Here is a 27,980-nt window from a genome sequence, read left to right on the forward strand (position 1 = left end):
AATTAAGTGATATTAATAATTAACAAGTTCATTAGTCATGAATAAATGAGGTCTGTTTGGGCATCAGCCTTTCTAAAGTATTTGCAATTCCTGAAATATAACTTTCCTTGCCGGGACTCAAAACATTTTGAGGCAAGTATGTGATTAGAGATGCCTGTCCTTCCTACCTTTCTGGAGACAGACACTTAGGCTTTGCATAAGTTTTGATTATATTTTTTCTTCTGTGGTTTTTGAACTCAGTCCAAGCTGTGAATTTTTCTGTTCTGCTTCTTAGTCTCTAGTAAATGAACAAATAAAAGAATAATATGAGACTTAAAATACACACATCCTATGTGTTCCAAAGCTGGGATCCAATGGAGGTAGTGTTTGGCAATGTATGCATGCATATATAATAATCTTACCTTTTAGGCAACAGGCATATTAGATAGAAGATATATAAGATATAGATAGATAGATAGATAGATAGATAGATAGATAGATAGATGATAGATAGATAGATAGATAGATAATAGATAAGATTAGATATGAGAACAGGAAGGAGAAGGGTGACTCTCTTACATCATCACTAACAGTGCCAAGGATACTGTGGTTTGAAGAGATAAGACATACTCCAGTGAACTATAAAGGCATAAATCACGATGTGTTTTAGTCAACTACCTGTTTGTGAGTGAGTACAATCTCAATGCCTGGTAGCCAAAGATGTGGTCCTGAGAGATGACGTATAAAACACTGATGAAATGATGTCATGGACAAGCACATCATCAGGCACACATGGGTTGTCTGAAAACATCACCCAAACTGAACTGTGACTGGGTAGTGATCCTCAACTGATGAGTTGAATGGAGTTCAACTGCAATGATTGCATAAATCTGATAGAATGTGAGTTATATAAAGACAGATATCTTATGTGTTTCATTTCCTGTTATCTCTTTAGAGTCCAGCACAAAGTAACCCCTAAAAGGGTATGAATCAGTGAATGAAGAATGAATGAATGACCAGTCAGTGAGTCATTCTGTCAACACAGCTGTCCAGACAGCATGTGGAGGAGCCTCCCCAGGATGAAATCATGTGATTCAGAAATTTTTCCAAGAAAAGTGTGGTTTCTGCCTGACTAGTGGAGGGCAGGGAAGATAGAACCTGAACTTAGCATGCCATCTGCACTGAGACAGGGTCAGAAAGTTAGGGACACAAAAATACAACAGTCTTCTGCAATAACTGCTATTGTAACACCTTGGGGTCCCAATCATCCTTCCAGGCTACCTAATTGAATATTGTGGTACTCCTGACAAGAATGAGAATCGTGCATCCTCTAGATGCTTTAACAAATACTTTAAAGAAATCCAAATTTCCAGTTTAATAACTTTCCCCATGCCTGTTTTCTCTGAACTTATGTGTCTTCAAGTTGGAGGTAGTGCACTGGACACCGACATCAAAAGCTGATGACTGGTTTCCAACTGTAAGGTTCTTCCAGAAAGGAAGGAGAGCTATAGGTTCTCACTTCAGGCCAGAGCAACAGTTTCTAACCCAAGCATATTGTTAGGAAGAACTGGAGACCTGCTTGGTCGGTGCAGGTTAGATCGCATGGATCATCATAGATGAGTTACAAAGCCACAAGACTGGTGCCAAAGGGACACATAGATGCAAGCCACTGGACTCTTTTGCCTGAAGAAGAAGTCAGAATGGTGAAAGGTTTTGCCCAGGGCCACACATTTGTTTGGTTCCAACCACCCACCATACAGATCAAAGATGGACTCCAGTAGAGTTAGTATTGGGCAATGTGAGGATGAATTAATTTAATGGAATTAAATTTTGCCATGAAAAAACAAGTAGAAGTGCTTATTAGGCTAATACCTGATTTTGAGAAATCCATTCAATTGGGCTTCATATTATATCATTACCTCCATTCGTGTACTACAAGGCATAATTCAGATTAAACCATACTTCTCTATGACATGACATAAAAATAGGGTTGAGACAAGAAAAAGTCCATGAAGTTAGAAATAAGATTCATGTTTCTACAAACCAAGATCTCTTTACCATCAAACTTCTCTTGGCTCGCTTCCTGCCTATCAAATCCTAAACCAGGTTCTTCGTTTATACTGAATTGTAAACGACTAGGAGCAAATTGCCACTTCTGAGTCCAAGTGTGGAATCAATATGGTAGAATTTTGATGGCTGGCCCATCACAGAGAGGAGACACCACATCTGAAAAGAAGAGAAGCTTCCCCATCAAAGCATTATCTGCCCCCAAAATTTCAGCAGTGCAAAGGTTGAGGAAGGACAGTCTGAGGTTGGGCAAGTTTCATAAGCTCTTAGCATGAGTCATCAGATGAGCACCTTGAGAGGAATCTGACATTTACAGAGCTTTGTACTAAATGTTTCCCCAGAAAAGTGGAGAAAAACTCAGATATGCTAATGTTCAAGCTCTTTCCCCGAATCCACAGGCATTGTGAGCAGCCTCACACCCAGATGCTTGCAGGATACTTGGTACACATTCATTAAATATCGTATCTTCCCAAAAATCTTGGGACAGGAAGTAGTACTCTGTTCATCATCAGTAGGAAACTGTAGAAGGAGATTGTTCCTCAAGGCTGTGCCGATAGCAAGAATAAGATGCTCACTTTAGCCTGCCCCTTTTTCTGAACCAGCACTGTCCCCAGCACCTCACAATTCAGAGAGACTCATGGATTCTAAAAGGTTGAATGTTCAGCGTCAGTGCTATTTGTCTAAAATAGACATCTTCAGACATTTCTTCCCTGGTTAAGTGTCACAGGTATAATAATTGCTCACCCCGACAAAAATGTCCATACTTATTCTCCCTGAAGTTTGGTAATATGTTCCTTTACATAGCATGCAGGTGTGATTAAATCAATGACTTTGAAATGGAGACATTACCTGGAATAGCAAGTGGGAATACTATTTCAGAATCACAGGATCCTCCTAGAGGAGGAGAGTCAGAGCTCAGGGACAAGACATGAGCATGGGAGGAGGTCAGGAGGAAGGGCCAGCAGCCAATGAACATTTCTCAAAAAGCAGAAAAAGAAAAAGAAAAGGAAAAAATGGATTCTGTCCCAGAACCTCAAAAAGAATGCAGCCCTAAGGGCATCCTGATTTTAACTCAGTGAAGATGATCTCAAATATCTAACCTCCAGGATGATAACAACAATAAGTGTATGGTTTTAATCTACCAAGTGGACATTTTTTTATTATAAGAAACCACACTAGAATTGAGGGCAAATAAACTTGAATTTCAGATAAACAGTAAATTGGGGGTTGACGAATAGGTTCCATTTGTGTGCCCTGTGTTTTATTTTGCTAAGCTTAGTAGTCCTAACTTTCCCCTTACCTCCTATCCATTTCCCTCCTTTTTGTCTGCTCAGTCACTACAGTAATATACAAGCTACTCTGGGTTAGTCAGTGACTCAACAGAGTGAAAAAATTCTTAAGGCCTCAAACAAATAACTCTGGGTGAAAGTTATTATTCTATATCATTGCCTATCAATTATTTAGAGGTTATAATGTAATGCCATTTGTAATGGGTCATATATTTTCCCACTATGTTGCAATATCATTGAACTCATCAGAACAACCACTGGGGAGATGGATTGGCTCACGGTAAACAGCAATGCCTTTATTTTTAACAAGGTGTGTGCATTTCTGAACTAGAAAATCACTGCTGTTTTAGATGTGAGAAAAAATTCTTTTCTGAGTTCAAAGGGAATAATAGAATCCTCCTTTCAGAACAAATTGATTTCCTAGGAATCAGGGATGAAACTGAGGTAAGGCAAAATTGCTGTATAGGGTACCCAGTGTAATGAGGCTCTCCAAGGAGAAACTCAGGAGTCTGCTAAGAAGACTAGCTCCAGCCACCCACTAACATCAGAGATAATCTCACCTCTTCACACAGCCTAAAAGAAACTCAGTCTAAGGAAACACTGTAGACAGGCCAGGAGCCAATTAGAGGACAGCAATTGATTTTGTGGATGCTTCTCCAGAGTATTTTGGACAGTTCCCCCTACTGAATTTCAGTCACCTCACTCCCAACCCCGTGGCTAGGCTTCCTCCTGACTCAATTCAGCACATCAGTATAATTGCACACCAGTCAATAGATGGTGTACCTCCAGTAGACTGCACGTATACACATAGGACTGTGAGTTTGGGTGGATGAATAGAAAATACAATTGCTCTTTCCTTCAGAATGTTTAGATTGCGGATGGAAAACTTTGGATTGTTGGGGTGATCTAAGTACCATGCAGAAAAGCAAAAATGAGAAGAAAGTAGTCTAGAATCAGAAAGAGAAGGCAGAGCCTTTAGAAAAAAAATCTTCCCAAAGGACTTGTTACCTGTGAATTCTTCTGTAGTGTGTACCAATGAATTCATGTTAGTGTTTAACCCAGTTTGAGGTAGAATAATCTGTGATTTCCAGTAGAAGATTTCCCAATAGGTCAATAGCCATAGTTCCAACTTAGAAAGCCATGTACTCTCAGGCAGAACTAAATGTAAACATGAAAATGCCCCGCTGCTGTCTTTCCTTTACATCAGCCACTACCTGCCTGGTGCACTGAGCTTTCAGAACACAGCTAGCATAATTGAGGATCATAATTTTAAATTTTTATCCATTGTAATTAATTTAAGTATAAATTTACATTGCTGTACATGATTAGTGACTACCATAGTGGGCAGTGCAGCCCCAGAAGCAACCTAATCTTACTCCATCTGCCGTCTTATCTAAGAAGTCCCCCTATCCTGGCATTCCTTTAGGCTGCTCTTTTCTGGGATCCTGTGGAAATTAGGCATGTTTCTAACATTGGAGTGTCATTTTTAAAAGAATAATTATATTTTTTATTATGTCTAAACCTCCTTTGTGTGAGTTTTTTTATTTATCCTAAAAAAATGCTATAATACTGCACTGAAGACAGGTATTACACACTGTAACAATGAATTAGATGTAGCTGAAAATGTGAATCATGCTGAAAGGTCATGATTTAAGGCTGTGTGGAATCTTTGCCCTTGCTATTATTCCTATTTTCCATATTAGTGGTTGTTAACCTTGACATTTCCCTCTTTGTGCTGCATAGTAAGACTCAATGAGCTTAGAGATTCTTATCTGCTCTGCCCTGTAGTTCCTATAACCATGGATTTTAGGTTCCCTGGCTTCTCGTTCTACTGTTCCTCTAACCTACCAAGTATCACTTATCCTTATTCTTCTGCCTGGCCTTCCTCTGACATCAGTGGTTAAGGAAGAGGTGAGTATTACAGAGTTCGAACTAAATCCTCCATTATACATATGTATACATATACATAAAATACATCTGTGTGCATGGACATGTATATGCCACATTCTATATAGTTTAATATATGTTCAAAAGAGGAAATAAAGTGGGATATATTAAAAACCAGGGATGGAGGACCATTAAGACAGGCTCTGGATATAATTCAAGAAAAAGATATCAGTGACAAGATCTAGCTTGTGATACTTGAACAAAGAGTTTCTGAACAGTTTTTCTTTTCATTTGTTTTCGCTTTGATTTATTTAGTCTCTGCCAGATCAGAGCATAAAGTTTTGCCGATTCTCTAATAGCCTCACACCTAGGTAGGTACTAAATTGTAAGGTTTTCCAAACCTTCCCAATGAAATGAAATTCTCTAACTAAACCCACTGTCTGATGCAGGGTAAGAAGAAAAAAAAACAAACCTTAAATAGACCATGTCACTGCTTTCTGTATCTGTTTTTTCCTGGGTTAATAAAATATTGGGGAAGATTACCTATAATATCTGTTCTAATTTAATATTTTATAATAGTATTATATGCTCAAGCAATAAAAAGACACCAATGCAAAGAAAGAAAGAAGGAAAGAAAGAGGAGTGTATAGAAAGAAGGATTGATAGAAAAGAAGAGAAGAAACATAGATGAAGCCAAGATAAAAATTCTCTGGCAATGAGAACTATTTATAAGGATTTATTAATTAGGAAAATGAAGATATACTATCCCACAAGCCGACAAGGGACTCCTGGCCTCTGAGTAGTACCTTCTACTTCCCCTATATCTTGAGCCTTTTCCTATTCCCTGCTCCCCCTTTGCAATCCTGGTCGAAGTATAGAGCACTGTCTGCTCCTTTCCTTTCTAGCCTGGGCCTAACCCGGTGCTCAGAGTCCTGCAGAGGGAATCTGTCTCTCCAATCTGCTCCTGCTGGTCCTGTCTTCAAGACACATTCACAGTATTTTCCACTGTGTCCTTGGCCTTCAGTGGGCCCCATGCATCTTAAGGAGCAGTCAGGCAGGTAGCCCGAGGCAGCCAGAGTGCCAATGTTCTCATTCCCAGGGCCCAGTCTGAATGTCAATGACCCAAATCCCATTACTGGTTTTCTGCTTCACTCATTACCATGAGTTTTTCATCTCTTCTGGTGCTCGGGAAAATATCATTTCCATTTCTAGGAGAAACAGCCTTGCCTTACAACTTTGCTAGGCGGTCGTTGTTTTTTATTATTGCTGCGCGTTCTTTCTTGGACTGCATTTTATGCAGTCCTTTACAACTCTTTATTTATGCGGCTTGAAATAGGGAGAATTCTGACTAAAAGAGTTGCCAGAGAATTGTAAAAGATTAAAATTTTATAAGATTCTCTGTGGAGTAAGGGACCTGTTACAAGATAGTCTTCTATGCTGGGGATAAAAATATTGTCTCTATAGAAAGACTTTGATGGAGAAATTATTGCGAATGATAAAACTCACTTGGAAGAGAGACGTGAGAAATGTCGTCAGTGTTATGCTTTCAGCCTAGTCCTAGGAACTAGGAGCCAACGACGCAAAGCTAATAGGACACTGACCTGCCTGCTCCCTAAGGTACTCAGGGTTGCTAATGAAGACACAGGAGAGACAGAGAGTTACTTCCTAGTATGCCCCAAAGAGGACAAATGTGACTTGTTAAGACAGAAGCAAAATACCTACCACAGGCCTTACATGCATATTTTATGAAAAGCCTTGTGAATGTGAGATACACTGAACCCCACAGGCTGGGGTACTTCAGTGCTTGCCCATCCCCCAACTAGTAGCACAGTTTGGGGAGATTGTTGCCAACAGTCATGAGGATTCAGAAACAAGGACTGGGAGTTGACTCTTTCAAGTATTTGACTTCAGAGATGACAAATGTAAAAGACACTGCTAGTCTCTCAGTGGAGTCAGCTATGTAAGCTTAGAAACGAGGGAGCAGGCCTGACTAAGTCTAGCTATCCATACATGAGGAACTCGTGAGAACTAGGCTTTCTTATTGTACTAGTCCAGTTATAATCTCTTTGTGACCCAGGACTGACTGCTATTCTCACTGGGACATACTACTTTAAAGGCTTCTTACGACCCACATGTCATTCCTAATAGGAACAGCATTTCCCATGTGGTTAATCAGTGATGCCCTGCAAAACATTTTCATCTATATTGTCTTATTGATTTCTCTGAGTATATTATGGAATTAATATTCCATATCTTCTCATGAAGAAAGAAATTAAGACATTTCATAGAGCACATGAAAGAAGTCCAAGGATACATAACCTAAGGGGCTCTTCTCCACTCTCAGAAATTTGGGCTCAAATCTTTATTCCATGGCCTCGGGCAAAATTATAATTTTCTCTGCATATTATTTTTATATCTGTTGATTGGCAAGATTATTTATTCATTCTGCTGTTTTTTATTTGGCATCTGCTGTATATGATGCTCTAAAAATACAGTAGGAATCAAAATAAAAATCTTTGCCTTCATTGAGGAAAGACAGCAAGTAAACTATATTTTAAAATGATGAGTGAAAAGAATACAATAAAGAAAAAGACAAGAAGTGTTGGAAGGAGGCACTCATTTCAAAACTGAGTGGCTAAAGAAGATTAGAAGGAGGTGAAGTCCATGAAGACACCAAATAGTCTGGAGATGCCTGCAGAATTTTCTAGGCAAGAATGAACAGCCAGTACAGAGGACAGAGACAGAAATTGGAAAGATTTTGTTGTTGCTACAAGAGCAAGGAGGCCATGGTGGCTATTTGGTCTGGAGGGTGGTGTTTGTGTTTTCTTGTAGTAGTGATCAGCCAATCTATGCTTTTGGTAAAAGTCTGTCATATAATCTACCTTTAGTTTAGCAAAAGAAACCAGAGCTTCTTTGTTGGGCTACACTGAAGGGATCAGGAATAGAGACCAACAGGGAGGCTCTTGTAGTTATGTAGCCAGAGAGGATGGAATTAGAAAGAGAGTGGGCATCATTGAATTAGCAGATGGAGAAAGTAGCAGCAAATGGACTTTATCATTAAATAGAACCAGTAGGACTTGACAGTGGATTCTACCTGGGTAATTAAAAGACAGATGCTGTTCACTGAAACTGGAGAGCCTCACTGGAATAGTGGGGACAGATTAATCAATGACTGAATCTTTCCTCTAGGTATCCAATGTGTGGAAAAGAGGTACACGTGTACTCTATAATAGTTATGTGTTATTCCCATAAGGAAGGGGAGGGGGGAGGGGGATGTTTGCCCGGATACCGGGAAAGGGAATAACACTTGAAATGTATATAAGAAATACTCAAGTTAATAAAAAATAAATATAGAAATAAACAAAAAAAATAGTTATGTGTTATTAGTATCAGCTTTCTCCCTTAATCTAATGACAGGTAGAAAATGTATACCCAGTGGCTTTCAACCAGCAAATGAACTACAATCATTATCCTATAAATTATTTCAAAGTCAATTTGGCCCATTTGTCATGGTGTGGTCTCATCACCTTTTCATTTATCACTCCCTCTACATTCTTATCTCTTTTTCTCCTTACTTCACTCAAAATATGGACAAGGATACAAGTCAGTGCAGTCCAATGTATGGCTTTATTCAGTGCATGTCTTCTATTTTATTTTTACTATATAGAATCACATCATTTCTCTATTCCTTTTAATCTTCAGTCTAGCCCAACCTCCCATGTTAAAGAAAAGTCTAGAAAAATGGCATGGATTCCACTCAGCACCTTTACCTACATGATGAGATATTGGTTATAGAATGCCTATGGGTTCTTCTCATACTTCAAGCTTTTCTTCAGTAAGTGCATAGTACAATAAAAATAAGTCTGCAGATTCCAACAGTCACTCTTGTTTGCTCTGTTCTCCTCACTTACATCTAAGCCAACAACTCCTATTTGTTTTACTCCAAAGTACAATCTATTCTGTTCTGTTCTTCCCAAGGCTAGATTTCCTCTTGTGTATAGGCCACTCTCACCTTCAAATGCATAATGAAAATGGATCCTAACTTGTTCCCAACATCAATCTATCCCTCCTACTACTCACATGACTGTGACAGCCTAAATTGAATGGTCTGACTAGAATTTGAAGCAACACAGTATCTTTACCAAACTCCCATAGCAAGATTCTATAGAACTTTCCTTGACCTGCCCAGTCCTCATGGTCTTCACCCCCTCTTCTTTTCCATGAGGAATGAGGGTGTCTGAAAGAGTGAGGGACTCAGAAACTCAGAAATTGAAGGATCGAACCAGTTCTTCAAGATCTGAATGGCTGGGGGAACGAGAAGAGAAACTTTGGACGTGGTATTTTGGTAGCCTAGTGTTGCATAATACATTGTTTGAGACATTTATGTTGCAGTTTCTCCCATACCCCTAATGTAACACTCAACAGGTTCAAGCCTCTCTAACTCTGCCTCTGTGCCTTTATGTGTGTAGTAACCTCTAGCCTTTTTAAGCTCCTAGGAATTTAAGCTCTAGAAATTCTTTCCCTTCTTGTGCACACCCTTCAGGATTCCTCACCTCAGGACCTAGCGACTTGCTTCTCCAGAACAGAGTGTGCCACGCACAGGCGATGGTATACCCCCCACAAAATCAGGTTACAAAAGACAGCAGCTCCCTGCCCCCAGTGCTTTTGCTCTCTTTCTTGCTCATTCTGATGAAGGAAACATCCATGCTATAAGCTGCCACTTGCTCAGAACAAAGAGTATCCTGGTAAGAAGGACATATGTATGCCCCACCCCCAAGTTCAACATCCCTAAAGAAAGTAAATTTTGCCACCAAGAATGTGAATAAGCTTAAAACTCTCTTTCCATCCCAAAGCCATTTTAGCCGCAAAGTGGCAAGAGTCTAGTCAATGTCTTCAGTCCAGCTTCAAAGAAACCCTGACTCAGAGCTTCCAGTTAAGCCATACTGGCATTTCTGACCCCCAAAAAACTGTAATACAATAAACGTCTTAAAATGATGTGTTGTCCAATAGTAGACTACCAAGATACCACCTCCAAACATTTTTCCCTTCTTGGTCCCTCAGCCAGGAGTTCTCTACATTCAGATCTTGAAGAACTGGCTCCATCCTTCAGTCTCCACATTTCTGAATCCCTCCCTCTCTCAGAAATCCTTCCCTGTCCAGCCCCATTCCTAACCCGTCACTCTGTTTCATTAGTTTAATCCTTATTCAATCAATTGGAAACTTTCTCCAATCAGACATGTAGAGGCCACATAAAGAGTGAAACTTTCCCTGACATGTTCATATCTATGATCTCCAAACCAAAATTAGAGCCTGACACATGAGACCCTGTCAATAACCATAAGTTGAATAAATAAACAAGAAATGTGGCTTGAAAGTAATTGCTCAAGAGAGATTGAAGAATGCAAAGGCTAAAGCATGATGTTTTGTAGTTTACAAAAGACACCAGCATTTGTCACATGACTCATCCCATATATCAAAGGAAACTGAAATTTTACAGGACCCTGGGGTTGTTTGTTTCTTTCAAAGATCACCTCAAGACTTCATTAGTTCTTTGCTTGAGTTTCCTGCAGATTTCAGCTGAATTTTAAGCAAACCAAAACCCACATCCTCATCCTTCTGGTTTCCTCCCCCTCTTTTTTCCTCCTCTATAAATCCACCACACAGTTTAATGCACTTCCCTCCCATGTGAAGAATATTCAAGAGGCTATAGAAGTTACCAAACTTTCAATGCAACCTAACTATATTTGTAATAGTTATAACAAAAAAAGACTCAAAAAAAAAGATGAAGCTCTTCTGAAATCCATGTATTTTTTTAATTGTGGAGAAATTTCTAGGCTTAGAGTAGACTGCCAACTTGTGAAAGCATACTCTTTTTTACAAGGCTGGTTTCTTCTTTCCTGTTTTCTTTTAGTCTGTAGCTTAAGGCAGTAGACTGAACTATATCCCCAGACTTCCACAGCCAACAGAAAGTACACGATTATCTCATTTGTAAGAAAAAAACTGAGGAAATCATGTTAGCTTTCCCCTGGAATTTAATATATAGATAAAAGAATGCATCAGTTCAACATCAGAATGCTGGAAAGAAGGATAAATTATCAAATTAGTTCAAAACCCTTCCATGGCCAGATAAAATTTGTTAAAGTTAGACAAAATATTGTCAATGACACTTACGTACAATTCCATAATTAACATAAAACTGCTTTAGATTTAGATGTCCAATAAAGGAACAATATTTAAATACATTATGGTATACATATACTAGCATACTATATATGGGAAAAGCATGCACTTGAAGTGCTAAGGACAATACTTCTGATAACAGTAAACAAGATTTATTCAAGTAGATGATAGGATTTCTGTTTTTTTCACTTTTTATGGGATACATTCTTTATCTGCGTTACTAATATTATCCCTCTTCCCAGTTTCACCTGAGAAACTCCCATCCCATCCCCCTACCCCTGCCTCCATGAGGGTGCTCCCCTACCCACCCACCTACACACTCCCTCCCACCTCCCTACCCTGGCATTCCCCTACACTGGAGCATCTAGTCTTCACAGGACCAAGGGCCTCTCCTCCCATTGATGCCTGACAAGACCATTCTCTGCTACATATACGACTAGAGCCATGGGTCGCTCCATGTGCACTCTTTGGTGGTTGGTTCATATTGTTGTTCTTCATATGGAGTTGCAAACCTCCTCAGCTACCTCAGTCCTTTCTCTAACTCCTCCATTAGGGATCCCATTCTCAGTTCAATGGTTGGCCACAAACATCAGCCTCTGTATTTGTCAGGTTCTAGCATAGCCTCTCAGGAGACAGCTATATCAGGCTCCTGTCAGCATGCACCCCTTGGCATGTCCCCAGTAGTGACTAGATTTGGTGACTACATGTGGGACAGATCCCCATGTGTGGCAGTCTCTGGATGGCCCTTCCTTCAGTCTCTGATCTACACTTTGTCTCTGTATTTCTTCCTGTGAGTATTTTGTTCCCTCTTCTAAGGATTACTGAGTCATCCACACTTTGGTGTTTCTTCTTCTTGAGCTTCATGTGGTCTGTAAATTGTATCTTGGAATTTCTGAGCTTTGGGTCTAATATCCACTTATCAGTGAGCGTATATCTTGTGTATTCTTTTATGATTGAGGTACCTCACTCAGGATGATATTTTCTAGTTCCCTCCATTTGCCTAGGAATTTCATGAAGTCATTGTTTGCAATAGCTGGGTAGCACTCCATTGTGTACCTGTACCATATACTCCATGTGTCCTTGTTTTATGTTGGAGCATTTTTTGTGTGTATTCCCAGGAGTGGTACAGCTGGGTTCTCAGGTAGTACTATGTCCAATTTTCTGAGGAACCTCCAGACTGATTTCCAGAGTGGTTGTACCAGCCTGTAATCCCACCACAATAGAGGAGTGTTCCTCTTTCTCCATATCCTTGCCAGCGTCTGCTGTCACCTGAGTTTTTGATCTCAGCCATTCTTACTTGTTGCCATTTTCTAACAAGAATTTTGTCTTTGCTAACTGTTTCTCTGTCCTTTATATTGCAGTCTCTTCTTTCCTTTCTATTATCCCCTAAAGGAAAGCTCATTCTTGCCAACTATATTTCTATAAGGTGGGATCAGGATAGTGAGTGAGGAACTGCTGAAACAGAAAGGTAGTGAAAATTCAAATGAGTTTCTTTCTTGCCAAATATGGTTTCCAATCCATCTCTGTTACTGAGAATCCAAGTAATGGACAAAGGAGAGAAAATTAAAAAGACTGTTGCAAAAAGATTAGAAGAGAGGAATACAGGATATCATGTGAAGAATATGTGGCTGATCTGGGATGAATAAAAATTTTAGAAGTTCTTGTGTAGGGGTGGAGAGCTGGCCCTGTGTTAAAGAGCTCTTGATGCTCTTTCAGAAGAGAAAGGTTTGTTCTCCAGCCCCCACCTAGGATTACAAATATCTGTAGTTACAGTTTCAGAGGATCCCTTGCTTTCTTCTGACTTACAGTGGTGCATACATACACATATATAATGTGTTCATGTGTACATGCAGTAAATAAATAAATAAATAAATAAATAAATAAGTGTATGTTATGGTATGTTTATAATATTTTAAATAATAAAATAATGAGAAGAAATGTTCAGAAAATATCATTATGGGTTCTGAATAGGATTATACTTGACAATTTTTGAATATTGTGCCTAACGCTCTCAGTTTCCCTAATAATTATATTTTTCTGAGGTGGAGAGCCTTTGCCATGACAGTAGTCAAGACTAGACTGCAGAGATCCCTAGATTATAGTAATGACACCAAAGAATGCACTAAGATATCAGAATGTTCAACTCATCAAGAACCTAGCCCTAATTATTTCTCCCCAATGAGAATATGGTTATTTTATTGTTTGTATTTGAATTTTCTCTTAAAATTTTTATATGAAAACAGCATTGCTCAAAAACATATATATGATTCAATGGGAAAAACTATTTCAGCAAGTATGGTTGTGATCTAGTCCTTCAGTTACAGCTGAAAAGAATGTGCAATGGTAAGAAAAAGAAGACAAAGGGAAGGGCCCTGTGAGTATATGGAGTAGAGGAAGGTGAATTCTTGAATCTTCTCTCACTGAGGCCTTGGCCATGTTCACAAGTTGTGTGGGAAAACTACTTCATGATACAACGCTGTAGTTAGTCTCAGTCTCTATCATACAGAATTTTGTAGAAGACAGATTTCTAAATTGCTCCTAAAAAAAGAAAATTGCAAAAGAGATTTTCAATGATCTATTTTACATATGTCAGTGCATCATCAAACAGAATTTGGCATAGAGGGTGTACTGAGAGCAAATCAGTAATTAAACAAGCACATTTCACAGACAGTATTGCGATGGTGTCCATGCCCAACCATGAAAAGAACTAAAGGAAGGCATAGAAACCTAGTAGCTAAGATGACTACATCATCTACAGTGGTTGTTCATCTCTATGTTCTCTTGCATAACCTCTCCCTGGTAGTCCACAGTCTCCCCCAAAATCTACAACTTTTAGTCTGTTCTCGTATGTCTTTCTTTAATACAAAGGTTCTCAACCTGTGGGTCATGACCCCTTTGGGGTTGCATATCATATATTCCCCCTTATTAGATATTTACTTTATGATTCATAACAATAGCAAAATTACAGTTATAAAGTCACAATGCAAATACATTATGGCTGGGGGCTACCACAAGGTGAGAGCCCCGTTGAAGGAATCAGAGAAAGAACTGGAAGAGCTTGAAAGGGCTTGAGACCCCTTATGAACAACAATGCCAAGCAACCAGAGCTTCCAGGGACTAAGCCACTACCTAAAGACTATACATGGACTGACCCTGGACTCTGACCTCATAGGTAGCAATGAATATCCTAGTAAGATCACCAGTGGAAGGGGAAGCCCTTGGTCCTGCTAAGACTAAACCCCCAGTGAACCTGATTGTCGGGGAGAGGTCGGCAGTGGGGGGAGGATGGGGAGGGGAACACCTATAAAGAAGGGGAGGGGGAGGGATTAGGGGGATGTCTGCCCGGAAACCGGGAAAGAGAATAACATTCGAAATGTAAATAAGAAATACTCAAGTTAATAAAAAAAAAGCATTAGGAAGGTTGAAAATGACAGCTTTAAATTAATATTAGCTACCTTCCAGGTAGAGAGATTCCCAAGAACCTCTATAGGATCCACTGCAGGTCTACTCTACCCTCCATCAATTAGAGAGATGTGATTATAGGCTATATGTAACATAGATCCATAGATGACTGTTTCTTAGTGCACAATCCCCCACCCCTTGTTTGTTTCTTAGTGCACAATTCCCCCACCCCTTGCTTGTTTCTCATGGAAAAGCCTTGATTTGGATTATTAAAGACAGCCCAGTCTAGAGTAGAATCACATTTTTGACACTCACTGGCTGTGTGATCTTAGTCTTTTTTGTGTCTCTGCTCCTACATGAGTATTATGTGATTAAATAATTATCACTAATTAATTACCCTTTGAAGTATGCACAATCATTAAAAAATAAGAATATACACATTAAAATAACAGAAGACCTCTGAAATTAACATTATCCTGCATATCCCGCCTGACCTGCCACAAAGTACTCAAAGCCCTGGCTTACTCTAAGAGAGGTGATAGATGGAAAGCATTTTATCCTGAAACGTCTTTCCTACCCTTACTTACACCTCAATGTATTTTTAGTTTGGGGTATAGAGTTCTCAAAGAAAAGGGAAGTCTCTCTTGGCCCAACCTCATTAATATCTTGTTTTCTGACATCTGAGGCAGTTTTTTAAAAGCCATCTAATGTCATAAGTTTTCCTTGGTTCTCCCAATCCATATTTGAGCAAAACATTACAAAGAACTAGTGTGTCTGGAGTTTTAACTTGTATCAATAAATCAAGGGTTAATAATGTCAAACTATGTCAACCAGTTTGTAGGATTCCATGAGCTGGTCTGTTCTTTTTATCCATGTGAACTCTTGTGAGGCTCCCATCAATGCTGTCAAATTCATGCCATGCTTATCTTTGTTCACCACATAAGCAGCCTGAAGAATTAAGACTGCGATCCAAATACAACCCAACAGATTTTGTATGAACTATGACCTAAAAGAAAAAGTGTTTCTTGTCTTTTTAATGATGCTACATTAATTTTATGAGTCTTCACATGAAATCTTTAGTGGTTCTTCTCAGTTTTTAAATACAAAATACATTCTTAAGAAAAATAACCATTTTAGCTTCTCCTGCCTATAGTTTTTAACTGTTGTGAGATATTCCCTCTCATACTTTGAGATTATTCCTCATGGTTTCAAACATCATGACAACTGGAAAACCATGAATCATGAAGAAAGGCAGCAGTATCATGTTCCTTACTACTGCAGGCGGTTGTGAGTATCACAGTTACCACCACACACAAGCAGAACCTGCCCATCAGTGACAATTATCAGGACAGTTACTGAAGCAAGTACAATTTAAAATAATTCCAAAGTTTCCAAAAAAAATATTCAACTCAGCTTGAACACAAACAATAAAAGGGGCAATTTGAGAATCGTTGTTGAACTAGAGACTCCCAGCATCTCATTTAATCAAGAAGGCCCAAATTCAACTAAAAGATGCATCCGAATGTTCCCTATGCCCGTTGCACAGGGAATTAGGACAGGGCATTCCTGCTGATGAAAAACTTATGACAGCTGAATGTACAGCATACAGGTGGTCTCACCATCTGGGATTTCATATCTGACTTTTGCTATCCTTCAGTCAGCATAGCCCTTATGACTAGAGGGATCTGTTTCTGGAGATAAAAATGTACAATGCCTGAGATAAAACTATCATAAAGAATAAAGTTAGATTTATTTTTATTTTTCCATTCATTCAACAAAGACTTATTGAACATCACTATGCAGAAGTCATTATGAATGGGGTTAAGAAAACAACATAGAAGATTTTATACTTGAAAACTTCATAACCAAATGAATTTATGAGAAGTCCCTCTCCCTGGGACCTATTCTTCGTAGTCCATCAATATATGGATGAATAACATTTTGCTAAGATTCGTTTTATATATGTGAGAGAACAGACATACCTGCTCTCACATAGCATTAAACATTGTCTATAACAGCAGTCCTCAAACGGGCTGACTTAGCTCTCTCCATGTGATAGTTGCTGACATATAAAACTATTACTCGTATCACAAAGTGGTAGAAGCTCTGGTATTTCATAGTCAAGTCAGGGATGTTGTCAGATAGTCTGCAATACATTGGATAGCTCTGCATAGCCATGAATTCTGAGATTACAACTTTAATGATGGCTTAGCTTGAGAAGCCATGATATAGTGTTAAGAACTAACATCTAAATCTAAGCAGCAGATTGATAGATAGATAGATAGATAGATAGATAGATAGATAGATAGATAGATAGATAGATAGATGGATGGATAGATGGATGGATGGAGGGAGAGAGAGAGAGAAAGAGAGAGAGAGAGGTATTTCTTTTCCTGGTACCAAGGATTAAAGACCTTTAATAGATAGCTAGAGTTTTCTGGAGGATTGGAACTTTTTGAACATCTTTCCACACCTGAAACATTTCCCATATCTTTAATGTAGAAAAGGAGACTAGCTTTCCCATCCTCCTTTGCAATGCTTGGTGTTGACGTTAGCATGCCCATGAAGAGGAGAGGAGAGAGACAATCCACTGAGAACAGTGCTGTGTGAGAGAACAACTACTGGAAGAAAGTCAGTTTGGGGTTAGAAATGGGGACCTCAGCTGATTTCTTGTAACAGCAGAAGTGAGATTTCTAGATCTGATCTAGATTTGAGCTGTGGTCATGATCCTCAGTGGTATGAAATGGGTTCCATTTAGAAGTGACTTTCATCCAAAGAGCCTCCAGGTGTGGCTCTCTAGACTTCTCAGGAACCTAGAATACTACCTAGAGTTCTATGAAACATTCTCTCCCCACCTTTTTTTTTCCTCTGCAAACCCACTGAAGTGGTTTTGTCCGCACTGTCTGGTGATAAAAAACAGCAACAGTTCACAGCACATCCTGGGATCTGAAAGAGATGTGTTTACATTTTTTAGGTCTCATTCACTGGCTGTCACCCATCATCTTATTTTGGGGTGAAAATCACTCAGGCTGTTAAAATAATAAAACATACTGGTGTGAATTGCATGAAAAACACACACACAAAGATTTAATAACTTCATCAACAGCAAAGGAAAAAAACCTGTTCTCTGCCACTATAAAAAGTAGTCAATGTCTCTTTCCAGACAATTTCTTACCCCTGGTCATAAATACATGCTTGTGTCTCTGTTTTGCAAGCATAGGAAACTGGAATCATAGCCCCCTTGCTCCTTTCAAATCAAATTAAAGGGAAGGAAGGAGAATAAAAGAATAAACATAAAAAACACCTTCATAAAGTTTTAAAGCCAGACTGCCTTTGAGTGCCTTGAAGGTTACTTTAAGTGCCTTGTAATACCCAGTTTGCAGAGGTTCGGCTGTACCATGGGAAAGGAAGAAAAGCTGTTTATACAAAATGTTCTTTCTTGTCCTTTACTACATTGGTTATGCTGTCAGGGGTTTCTTCTTACCAGTTCATCTCATGCTAGAAGAGAGAACCCTAAACTTAGAAATCCTCACACCTGTGCATGTTGGGGTTTTTGTTTGTTTTGTTTTTAATGGAAAATGTCCCTAGTGACTGAAACATCTATACAGAGTTTTCATTTCAGTGGTATCAGTCACCCAAACAGTGGAATTTAAAGTGGAATTCGAGTCTTGCTCAAATTATAACAACTGTTTATTTTATGCCCTATGTATGCCCTGCACTTGCCCTCACTATCTCTGATCTTCATGGTAATGGTTTAAGGTGGATCCCATTCTCAAGTGAAGAACTTGGGGCCTCCAGGAAGTTACATGCTTTGCTCAAGATCTCAGAGAACAGCTTATGGGTTTTGTAGAGACAAAACTCATTGTTTTTCAACTCTATCACATATTATCTCTAGCCCCCTATAACATCACCAAGAGCAAGTGAAAGCATTATTCTTTCAAGGACCTATACTTTCTCTGTCTCTCCATTTGCTACTGTCTGTCTGTCTGTCTGTCTGTCTGTCTGTCTGTCTGTCTCTCTCTCTCTCTCTCTCTCTCTCTCTCTCTCTCTGTGTGTGTGTGTGTGTGTGTGTGTGTGTGTGTGTGTATGTCATTTCCCACTGAAATCATGGTACTTTTGGAATAGAAGATGATCAGTAAGGACTTGTCACATAGAATTTCATCCAATTTCTTACCTTGACCCTAATATCAAACCAGTAAACAAATAAATCCATATTTTCTACATAATGTCTTCATTTTCCTGGGCCTTATTTTTTCATCTACAGTGACAAGGAGCTTTATTTTATATGTTTCTATTTAAAGATTCCTTATTTAATACATATTCTTGATTTGTTTAAACTTAACTGATCACCAATCCAATAGGAACTTCATTTGATATGTGTGCATTCTGCATAAGGATCATCGTAACCTTCTTGCACTTGGTAACATCGCATTACAATATGCTAAAAGTTCATTTGAAGCAGGAAAAAAAATCACTAAGGAAAGCATCAAAAATAGAAACACGATACTAAAGAAGCTGAAGATTGATCTGAATAAGAAAGTGGCATGTCAACTCATTCAACCTTGGCCAGGAATGTGTGTGCAGAGACTGACTCAAATACCTGACATTTTATACATGTTCAAGAATGACTGCAACAGACACATGAGTATCGATTTAGGATTACAAGTACTTTTAAGCAAGGTTAATGAAAATGGAATCTATGAATAATCAAGACTCACAATACTGTCATATGCTATACTGCTCAACTCTCAGGACAATCTCATAAGATATTTCATCAGCATTCTACAGAAAACAAAAATGAGAATTTGAAGGTAGAATCGGTTTCCTAATGACAGGATTGCTTAATGGTGAGGATAGGATTTAACCTGGCCAAAATAGTCTTAGCTCCACAATGCTGTTTTTGTGTACTGTATTGATTCTTAGAAGAAAAACTCAAATATCCTGAATGAGGTAACTCAATCACAAAAGAACACACATGGTATACACTCCCTGATAAGTGGATATTAGCCTCAAAACTTGAAAATCCCAAAATACAATTTAAAGACCACATGAAGAAGAGAGACCAAAGTGTGAATGATTGAGTCTTTCTTAGAAAGGGAGTACAATACTCACAGGAGGAAATATAGTGACAAAGTATAGAGCAGAGACTGAAGGAAAGGCTATCCAGAGACTGCCACACATGGGGATCCATCCCATATGCAGTCACCAAACCCAGTCACTATTGGGGATGCCAAAAGGTACAAACTAACAGGAGCCTGATATAGCTGTCTCATGAGAGGATCTGCCAGAGTATGACAAGTACAGAGGTGGATGCTTGCAGTCTATCATTGGTCTGAGAATGGGGTCCCCAATGGAGGAGTTAGAGAAAGGACTGAGGTAGCCCAGGAGGTTTACAACCCCATAGGAAGAACAAAAATATGAACCAACCAGGTACCCCAGAGCTCCCAGGGACTAAACCACCAATCAAAGAGTACACATGGAGTGACCCATGGCTCCAGCCACATATGTAACAGAGGATGGCCTTGTCAGGTATCAATGGGAGGAGAGGCCCTTGGTCCTGTGAAAACTCAATGTGCCAGTGTGGGGGAATGCCAGAGCTGGGAGGTGGGAAGGAGTGGGTGGGTGGGTGGGGGAGCACCCTCATAGAGGCAGGGGTGGGGGCATGAGATGGGGGTTTTTCAGAGGGGCTACCAGGAAAGGGGATAACATTTGATAAGTAAATAAAGAAAATATCCAATAAAAGAAAAAAGAAAAAAAAAGAAGAAAAGCTCAAGTCTGACCCACCCCAATTCTCAGCTTTCCTGATGGCTCCTGCTCCCTGACTAATCTGATTGTCTTTTCTAACCTCTATTCCTCTAGTCCCCACAACACCTTCCCTACAATTGAGCAAATCCACTCCTCTTTGTCTTCTGCTGCTAAATTCTGCTGCTGGCTTCAAGTGCTGCACTTACATGCTCTCCAGCAGGCAGCTAGTCCACACGGGAAAGCCAGTTGGTAGCTTGGTGCTGATCCAGTCTGCCTTGGTTATGTTCAGCTCAGACCTGGAGAAGATCAGTGATCTGACCAATGTTTGTGAGAACCAGACAACACTTAAACCCAGACCTGAGGACCATGAGTGATTGCCTCCATGCTTCATTTGACATCCCCTTACTTCTCCAAAAAGTTACCCCTGGTCTCAGAGCAAACAATTGAAACCATGGTGGGGAGGGAAGAAAACAAAAACTAGGCAACCCCCTCCGTTAGGTGCTTTCAACCTTTTTCAAAAGAGCTTTAGAAAGGAGACAGAGTTGATGATTGTGTCTGGCATCCTCCTGTACTAACAGACTCTAACAAGCCAGTGAATGATAATAGCACAGAACCTCCAGTCTATGAATTTATACAGTTCCTTTCGTCTCTAAGTCTCAAGTCTCCTTCTAGACATTATCTCACTCTTCCCAGAGCACTCAGTAGAGAGAGACCAAATGAGTATTGTACCCATCTTATTGATGTAAAAATTCAATTTCAGAGGCATTAAGGGACTTTCTTAAAAAAGCCAAAGCTTTGGACTAACAAATCTTTAAGGACTGGGAATGGGGAGGATACTCAGACAGCAAAGTGTGCTAACTTTAAGTATAAGGACCCGAGGTGAAGCCTTAGAAGCCATACCTAAAAATGCTGGTCTATTGAAGAGTACTTATAAGGCCAATGTTAGTGATGTGGGATAAGGTAGATAGATCCCAGAGGCTTATTAGTCAGCTGATAGTCTGAGTCAAATAGATAAGATCCAGGTCAATTAGAGAGACTATCCCCAAAAATAATGTAGCTGATGTCTGAGAAACAGCACCCACCAATATCCTCTGGCATTCATGTCTATGCATGCCCCATACACATAAACATTAAGATACACACATGTGCGTACACACACAGACACACACACACACACACACACACACACACAAGTCTTTTCAAGTTCTGTTCCATTTCACATAAATAATTGTCTAGAAATGAATTAATGAAACTAATATTAGTGAAAATAGAGGATTGCTACTTATGGAAGATTTTCCATGTCAGTGTCTTATATAAAGCATTTCATTGATATTTGGCATCTATCCTATAAACTGATAATTATAATCTTTGTTTTAGAAGCATGATCATGGCTCTAAATGGTGAGCATCAGAGGCAAGACCTGATCATGGGTCTCCATGACCTCACAGCGGGCTTCATTAATAGAAATGCCAAAGTGCCTTGCTGGAGTATACACGAAATGAACATCTAGCAAGAACAAACTATGTGCCAGCCTCTGGGGCTCCTAAGGCAACAAAGGAGCTTCTTCCAGGAGTTCACACTCATTTGAAGAAAGAAGAATAAAGGAATGACTACGAAATATTCGATTATATATTCAGCTAGCATAGTCTCTACAACAGGCACTGTATTCTGTGCTAAACAAGACTCCTCACACTCTTGCGGCTCACTGTGCATCATGATCCAAGGAACAGCGTGTCCAACAACCCGTGGAGGATCAAAAAGAGGTAGGACCTTGAGTTCATGTACTGTGTCTTAAAATCTATTCCAAATCCAACACAATGCTATCTAACATATTGAGGTTCGTTTTAACATTACTAAATATTTCTTTGTAAAGTTGCTTTTCTTCTTTCCATGTTTTTTTTTCCCAGGAGATTTCAACTTGTTCTCCCTGTTTACTAGCAGATACAAATGACTCCCAACGCACTGAAACTATGCCACTAGAGTGCACAAGCTCAATTTAAAAGTATCTGGCCCAATGCCAATTCCATTAAGACTACTTTGATTCAATATCTTCAGTGTCTTCCAAGCACTAGTCTGAACTGTACAAGAACTGGAAAAAAAATGTTAGGAAAGATAAATTATTTACATCCAGAAAAGTTAGAGCCATGCCCCAGAATAGTCACAGGAAAGCCAGCAGATAAAAACCAAGAGGACTAAGTATTATGCTCCATAAGGTCTGAGTTTCTTTCATAGTTGCACAGAAGAAGCACACACACACACACTCACACACACAGGCACACGCACACGCGCACACACACTCACACACACTCACACACACACTCACTCACACACACTCTCACACACTCACATACACACTCACTCACACACAGGCACACGCACACGCGCACACACACTCACACACACACACACTCACTCACACACACTCTCACACACTCACATACACACAATCACACACACACACTCTCACACACACACACACACACAGGCACACACACACGCGCACACACACACACACAATTTGATCTGATAGATTCCAACTCATTTGGTCTACACTAATGAAGCACAAAATGACAGCTAGCCTCATGGCTGTCTGTGAGAGCACAGACAGGAGCAGGCTTTCCTGTGGATCCTGTTGCCTGCTGCTCTGCAAGCCAGCCTGGGCCAGCAGTTCCTATCTGCCCGATTCCAAAGCCTGAGAAGTGCTTTTTAGTGACACTCTTAGGACTGACCTCTACTTGCTTCCTAAAATTTCTTGAATGACTATTTACATTTCTTTGACCATGACGTTTCTAAACTTAGCACTACTACCTTTAGTGTTGGATGACAATTGCCAAACAAGGATTTCTCCATGCCCATGGGAAAGAAAATCCACTGGCTAGCATGTTTTTCTTCATTGCCACAGCCTGGCAAAAATAACACAACAAGTGAATCATCACATTTACCTACATCCAAGTTCTTCATGTGCCCCTCTCCATCTTGAACCACTCCAAGAGCCTTGGCCTTTCTGCCTCTCCTACTATCAGATTCAAGTAACATTTATTGAGAATATACTATGTATATTTCAGGTTCACAAATGGTATTTATTCATATTCTCTGGATATCCCTGAGAAGTACATTGTTTATGACATGGTACAGATGGAGTCCCTAAAGCTGAGGGGTAGGGGGATGGGGGGAGAGAGTAAATAGTTGAGCGGAGAGGATCTATCTTCCCAAATCAAAACTCCAGACTCCAGCCTCAGTACTCTGTCTCTTAATGTGAATCAACTATCTTCTGTAACCACTCAATGCATCAAGGGGAGGAATTGAGACACCAACCCAGTCACAAAACCTCTGACATACAGCTTGTCCTGCCTACAGAATGTGCTGAGATTGCAGTCTAGCTTAACATCCGAAAAAAATCCAATTTCATCTAGCAACTGATGGAAACAGATGCACAGTCCCAGAGCCAAATATGTGGAGTTCAGGGAGGAAGGGGAGGATGGATTGAAGGAGCAGAGGTGTCAAGGATACCACAAGAACAGGGCCCATAGAATCAATTGACAGGGACTTAAGTGGACTTACAGAGATCAGGGACCATGTGCAGGTCTGACCTAGGTTTTCTGTATATGCATTATGGTTGTGTAAGTCAGTGCCCTTGTAGGATTCCTAATAGTGAGAGTAGGGGATGTCCCTGACTTTTTCACCTGCTTTTGGGACCCCTTTTTTCTCCTACTGAGTCACCTCATCCAGCATTGATAAGAGAATATATGCCTAGTCTTATTGGAGTTTGTTAATGCTGTATTTGGTTGATGCTCCAGGAATGCCTATTCTTTTCTGAGGGGAGATAATGGGGAGATACAAGGGGAAAGAGAGGATGGGGAAGAGAGATTGGGTGAGGCAAGGGAGGGAAAACTGCAGTCAGAATGTAATATATGAGAGAAGAATGATAAAAAGAAAACAACAATGTTGAACAAATGTCTTGGTGGTTGGGGCAGGAAAGAGATTAAGATAAAGAGAGAAATGAAGAAGAAAGAGGGGTAGAAAATACATTACAATTTTCTCCATTCCAGGGGCCCACCCCAAAACTACTGAATAGACTCGACCAATTCTTAGGCAGTTTGCCCAGCTGTTTCTGTCAAGTGAAATTTATGAGCCACTGCAGGACACCACATGTAGTTTCATCAGAGACAAATTCCTTCTCTGCAAACAGAATGTATAGAATGGACAGAAGAGAGAACACTTGCTTGCCACACCCCAGTACCCTTGTTTTCAGGAGTGTCCTTTGTAGAGACAGTTTTTGAAAGAAGTGAACACACACATCCCACCACTGATGTTAATCAGTAAATACTACTATCAGACCTTTAGTGGGTGATAGAGTGGCAAGAGAAATAGGTACAGTTCTTTCTCCATGCTTATAAAATAATACTAATACGTGGACGGTAATAGGATTGTAATTGTGAGGGGAAGTCCGTAGGGAGATATATACAAGGATACTACAGAAAAGAGATGGGAATGCCTGTCTTTAAATGACATTTCTGCTTATGTCCTTCAGGCAGGAGCATGGGAAATTGGAAGAAACGGAAGGGCAAACGCAGACAGAGACTATAATATTCTGTGGTTGGCTTTTCACATGGATTTTAAAGATTCATATTCAGGTCTGCCTCCTTGCAGAACAAGAGCCACTGAGCCATCCTTGCAGCCTTATTTAATTTTAATATATGGAATTTGGAGGGATTTGGTGATTTTCCCCCCAGCTTTCTCTATCAATGGCATATCAATGTCAATTCAGTTTGGACTGGTTGAGTCATCTTCAGGTACAATAAAATTTTCTCAGTGTAAAAGCATGGAGCAGATGTCAATAAAGCAAATCCACTTCATGTTCTAAGGGGGCAAGTAAATCTGAAGAAAATACTGAGTTTGGCACCGCACTGAAGTGGACTATCAAGTCTTCCAACAGTTAAAATTATGGTCCTGGCAATTATGATATAAAAAAAAAGTCTCCTCCTTACACTCAGGCTCCCTCTTCCTCTACTTGATAGCTCATTGCCCTTCTCCAATTTCCAACGTAGTTGGCCCCCTTTACTCTGATTTATACAGAACCCTGCATCCTCTTACCATCAAGCCCTCCAGCCATCGCTTCCGCCTGGGCATCTCTCTACTCATTGGTTTCCTAAGGCAGATAGCTAAGTCACTCTTACTTTTTCTGACATGGCTAGCTCCCAGACTTCCAGTCCATATGCACTAAATTCTTCACTATGAACTGTGGTCTTGGCTATACCACTTTCCCATTCACTGGCCTCTATTTAGTTTCCTTGTCTGAGACATGACAGTCTCAGCGTCCAACAACACATGGTTCACACTCTATCCATGCCCTTCCAATTGAATTACTTGTAGAAGTCCTGTGCTTGTTTTAGTTGACTAATGCTTTTATCTTCCAGGTTATTTTCTATGCTTGTGAAACATCAAGAAGTCCTCAGTGAACCCTAAAGAACATGATTAGGGATGTTGTACTACCCATTTACCTGGAACCCAATGAAATACTTAAGAGGTTAACAGGTATCCAAAGATATGCCTTTAATGAAGAAATGAATGAGCATAGTTTTTTTAAAAGCACAAGAGAATGAATGAATATTGGAAGATCCAGCAACTGTGAAGCCTCTGGGTGCATGAGATTAATTTTGTCTTTCATTTTCTATACCTTACAACATATAATGTCCTCCCAACACACACTCGTAGTTATCTTTTTCTCTCATAGGGTACTGGGTACTAGCCTTTTTTGTTCCAGATACATACTCTGTGTCCTATTTCTCATTCTCCAGAACCTAATAGCTATGTAATACAACATCAACCAGCAACTCAATTTTAGTGACAACACTGAAGAGCTAGTTTTCTTATATCTCATCTCTTCCTATAGCTTAATCTGATTCAACTACTAGAGCTCTGCCTTTTCTACTTGCATAACATCACCCTCATGGCTCCAAGTTCACACACACACACACACACACACACACACACACCTTGGAAAATGATAAAAAAAATCATTTTGGGGTGCAGAATGAATGACATGTGATTTATATAGTTGAAATATGTTAGTATAATCTATAATCTATTCTTGATTTAGAAAGGCAAGAAACCGAGGGACACACAGATTAAACACCTGCCCACCTGCCATGAAGTTGGGCAACTGGTGAGGGATGAAGCCAGAGCTTGGGTTTTGCTGTTCTTTTCTTATCTGTCCATTCATTTATTCATTGAACAAATATTTAGAGTACCTAGGAAGTTCTGCTTCCAGACTGTAGCACTTTGGGGTGGAATCATTCATTTGGCAGACATATCAATTTTGTTGCTTAGACAAAGAGAAGGCAGGAACCAGAAGGATTACAGAATAATTGACTCCTCATCAGGAGAAGGGGAGGGGTAGGAAGGCAGCTTTTAGTTTCTGGTGAGACCTATGAGTGGAAGACCATTCTTCCAATGGAGCTACCCTCCTCCCTGGCTCTAGGTTGAATGAATTGCATGAATTGAGGAATGAGTGAGTGTCGAGACTTGTTTTATTGGTATTTACAAAAGTAGGTTTTAAAGGATCAGCGATTTGCAGATTCCATTTGGATGTGTCATACCCACCTTTCATTCATCGCATCCAAGTGAGGCTGGGGCATGCATCAGTGAGTAAAGATTTTGAGCAGGGATTTGGAGAACCCAACCCTCCTGAAGGGGGTGGCTGCTGAGATTGTCGTTAATTATTCTTGTGCTACTAAGGTGGCAGTGAATCCTTGGACAGGGATTTACCTGACTATTCCAAATTCCTACAGTTAGGTGTTTATACCTATTAACCCTTTTGAGCTGTGTTCAATGGGGCTGGTGCTTTAAAAAGGCTACGTACATTTCAATTACTTCCAAACCAACAAGCCATCGTCTGTTATCTCTGCACAGGGTAAAGGCTGCTTTATTCATTATTGCTTCATTCAGTACCAAGCCTGATAACCAGATGGATGCTAAATGAAATTTTGAGTGTCTTAGTTACTTTCCTGTTGCTGTGACACAAACCATGGCCAAAGGCAACTTAAGGAGACACGTGTTAGAGCTTACAATTGTGGAGGGGTAGATGTCTTCAGTGGTGGGAAAAGCATGGCAGCAGAATGAAGGAACAATAAGCTGGCAGATCACATGTCAACTACACTCAAGAAACAGGAAGTATGAACCAGAAGTAGTTCACAACTCTTAACTCTCAAAGGCCAACCTCCCACCTCCATCCAGTGACATGCTACCTCCAGCAAGCCTCCACATTCTAAAAGGTCGTGATCTCTCCCAAATAGTTCTGCCAACTGAAAAGCAAGTGTTCATATATATGAGCCTTTGAGAAACATTTTTTTAATTCAAACTACTGTAGTAGAAAACAAGATAAGGACTGATAAAGAAACACATCTAAAGATGTCTGTTTTGGTTTTAGAA

At 39.8% G+C, this 27,980-nt stretch overlaps 1 protein-coding gene across 2 annotated transcripts in view; it reads right to left on the reverse strand.

Moving 5' to 3' along the window:
* Window positions 1-27,980, reverse strand: part of LOC148004814 (uncharacterized) — a 129,133-nt gene that overhangs the window by 98,249 nt on the left and 2,904 nt on the right. For both annotated transcript variants that reach the window (XM_087559809.1, XM_087559811.1), the window contains exon 2: window positions 17,660-17,750. In XM_087559809.1, coding sequence (XP_087415935.1) covers window positions 17,660-17,750 — 91 coding nt within the window. The remainder of the gene's footprint in view (window positions 1-17,659; window positions 17,751-27,980) is intronic.

The sequence above is a fragment of the Rattus norvegicus genome, chromosome 7 (genome assembly GCF_021556685.1).
Source record: "Rattus norvegicus strain SHRSP/BbbUtx chromosome 7, alternate assembly SHRSP_T2T, whole genome shotgun sequence".
Classification (NCBI taxonomy): domain Eukaryota; kingdom Metazoa; phylum Chordata; class Mammalia; order Rodentia; family Muridae; genus Rattus; species Rattus norvegicus.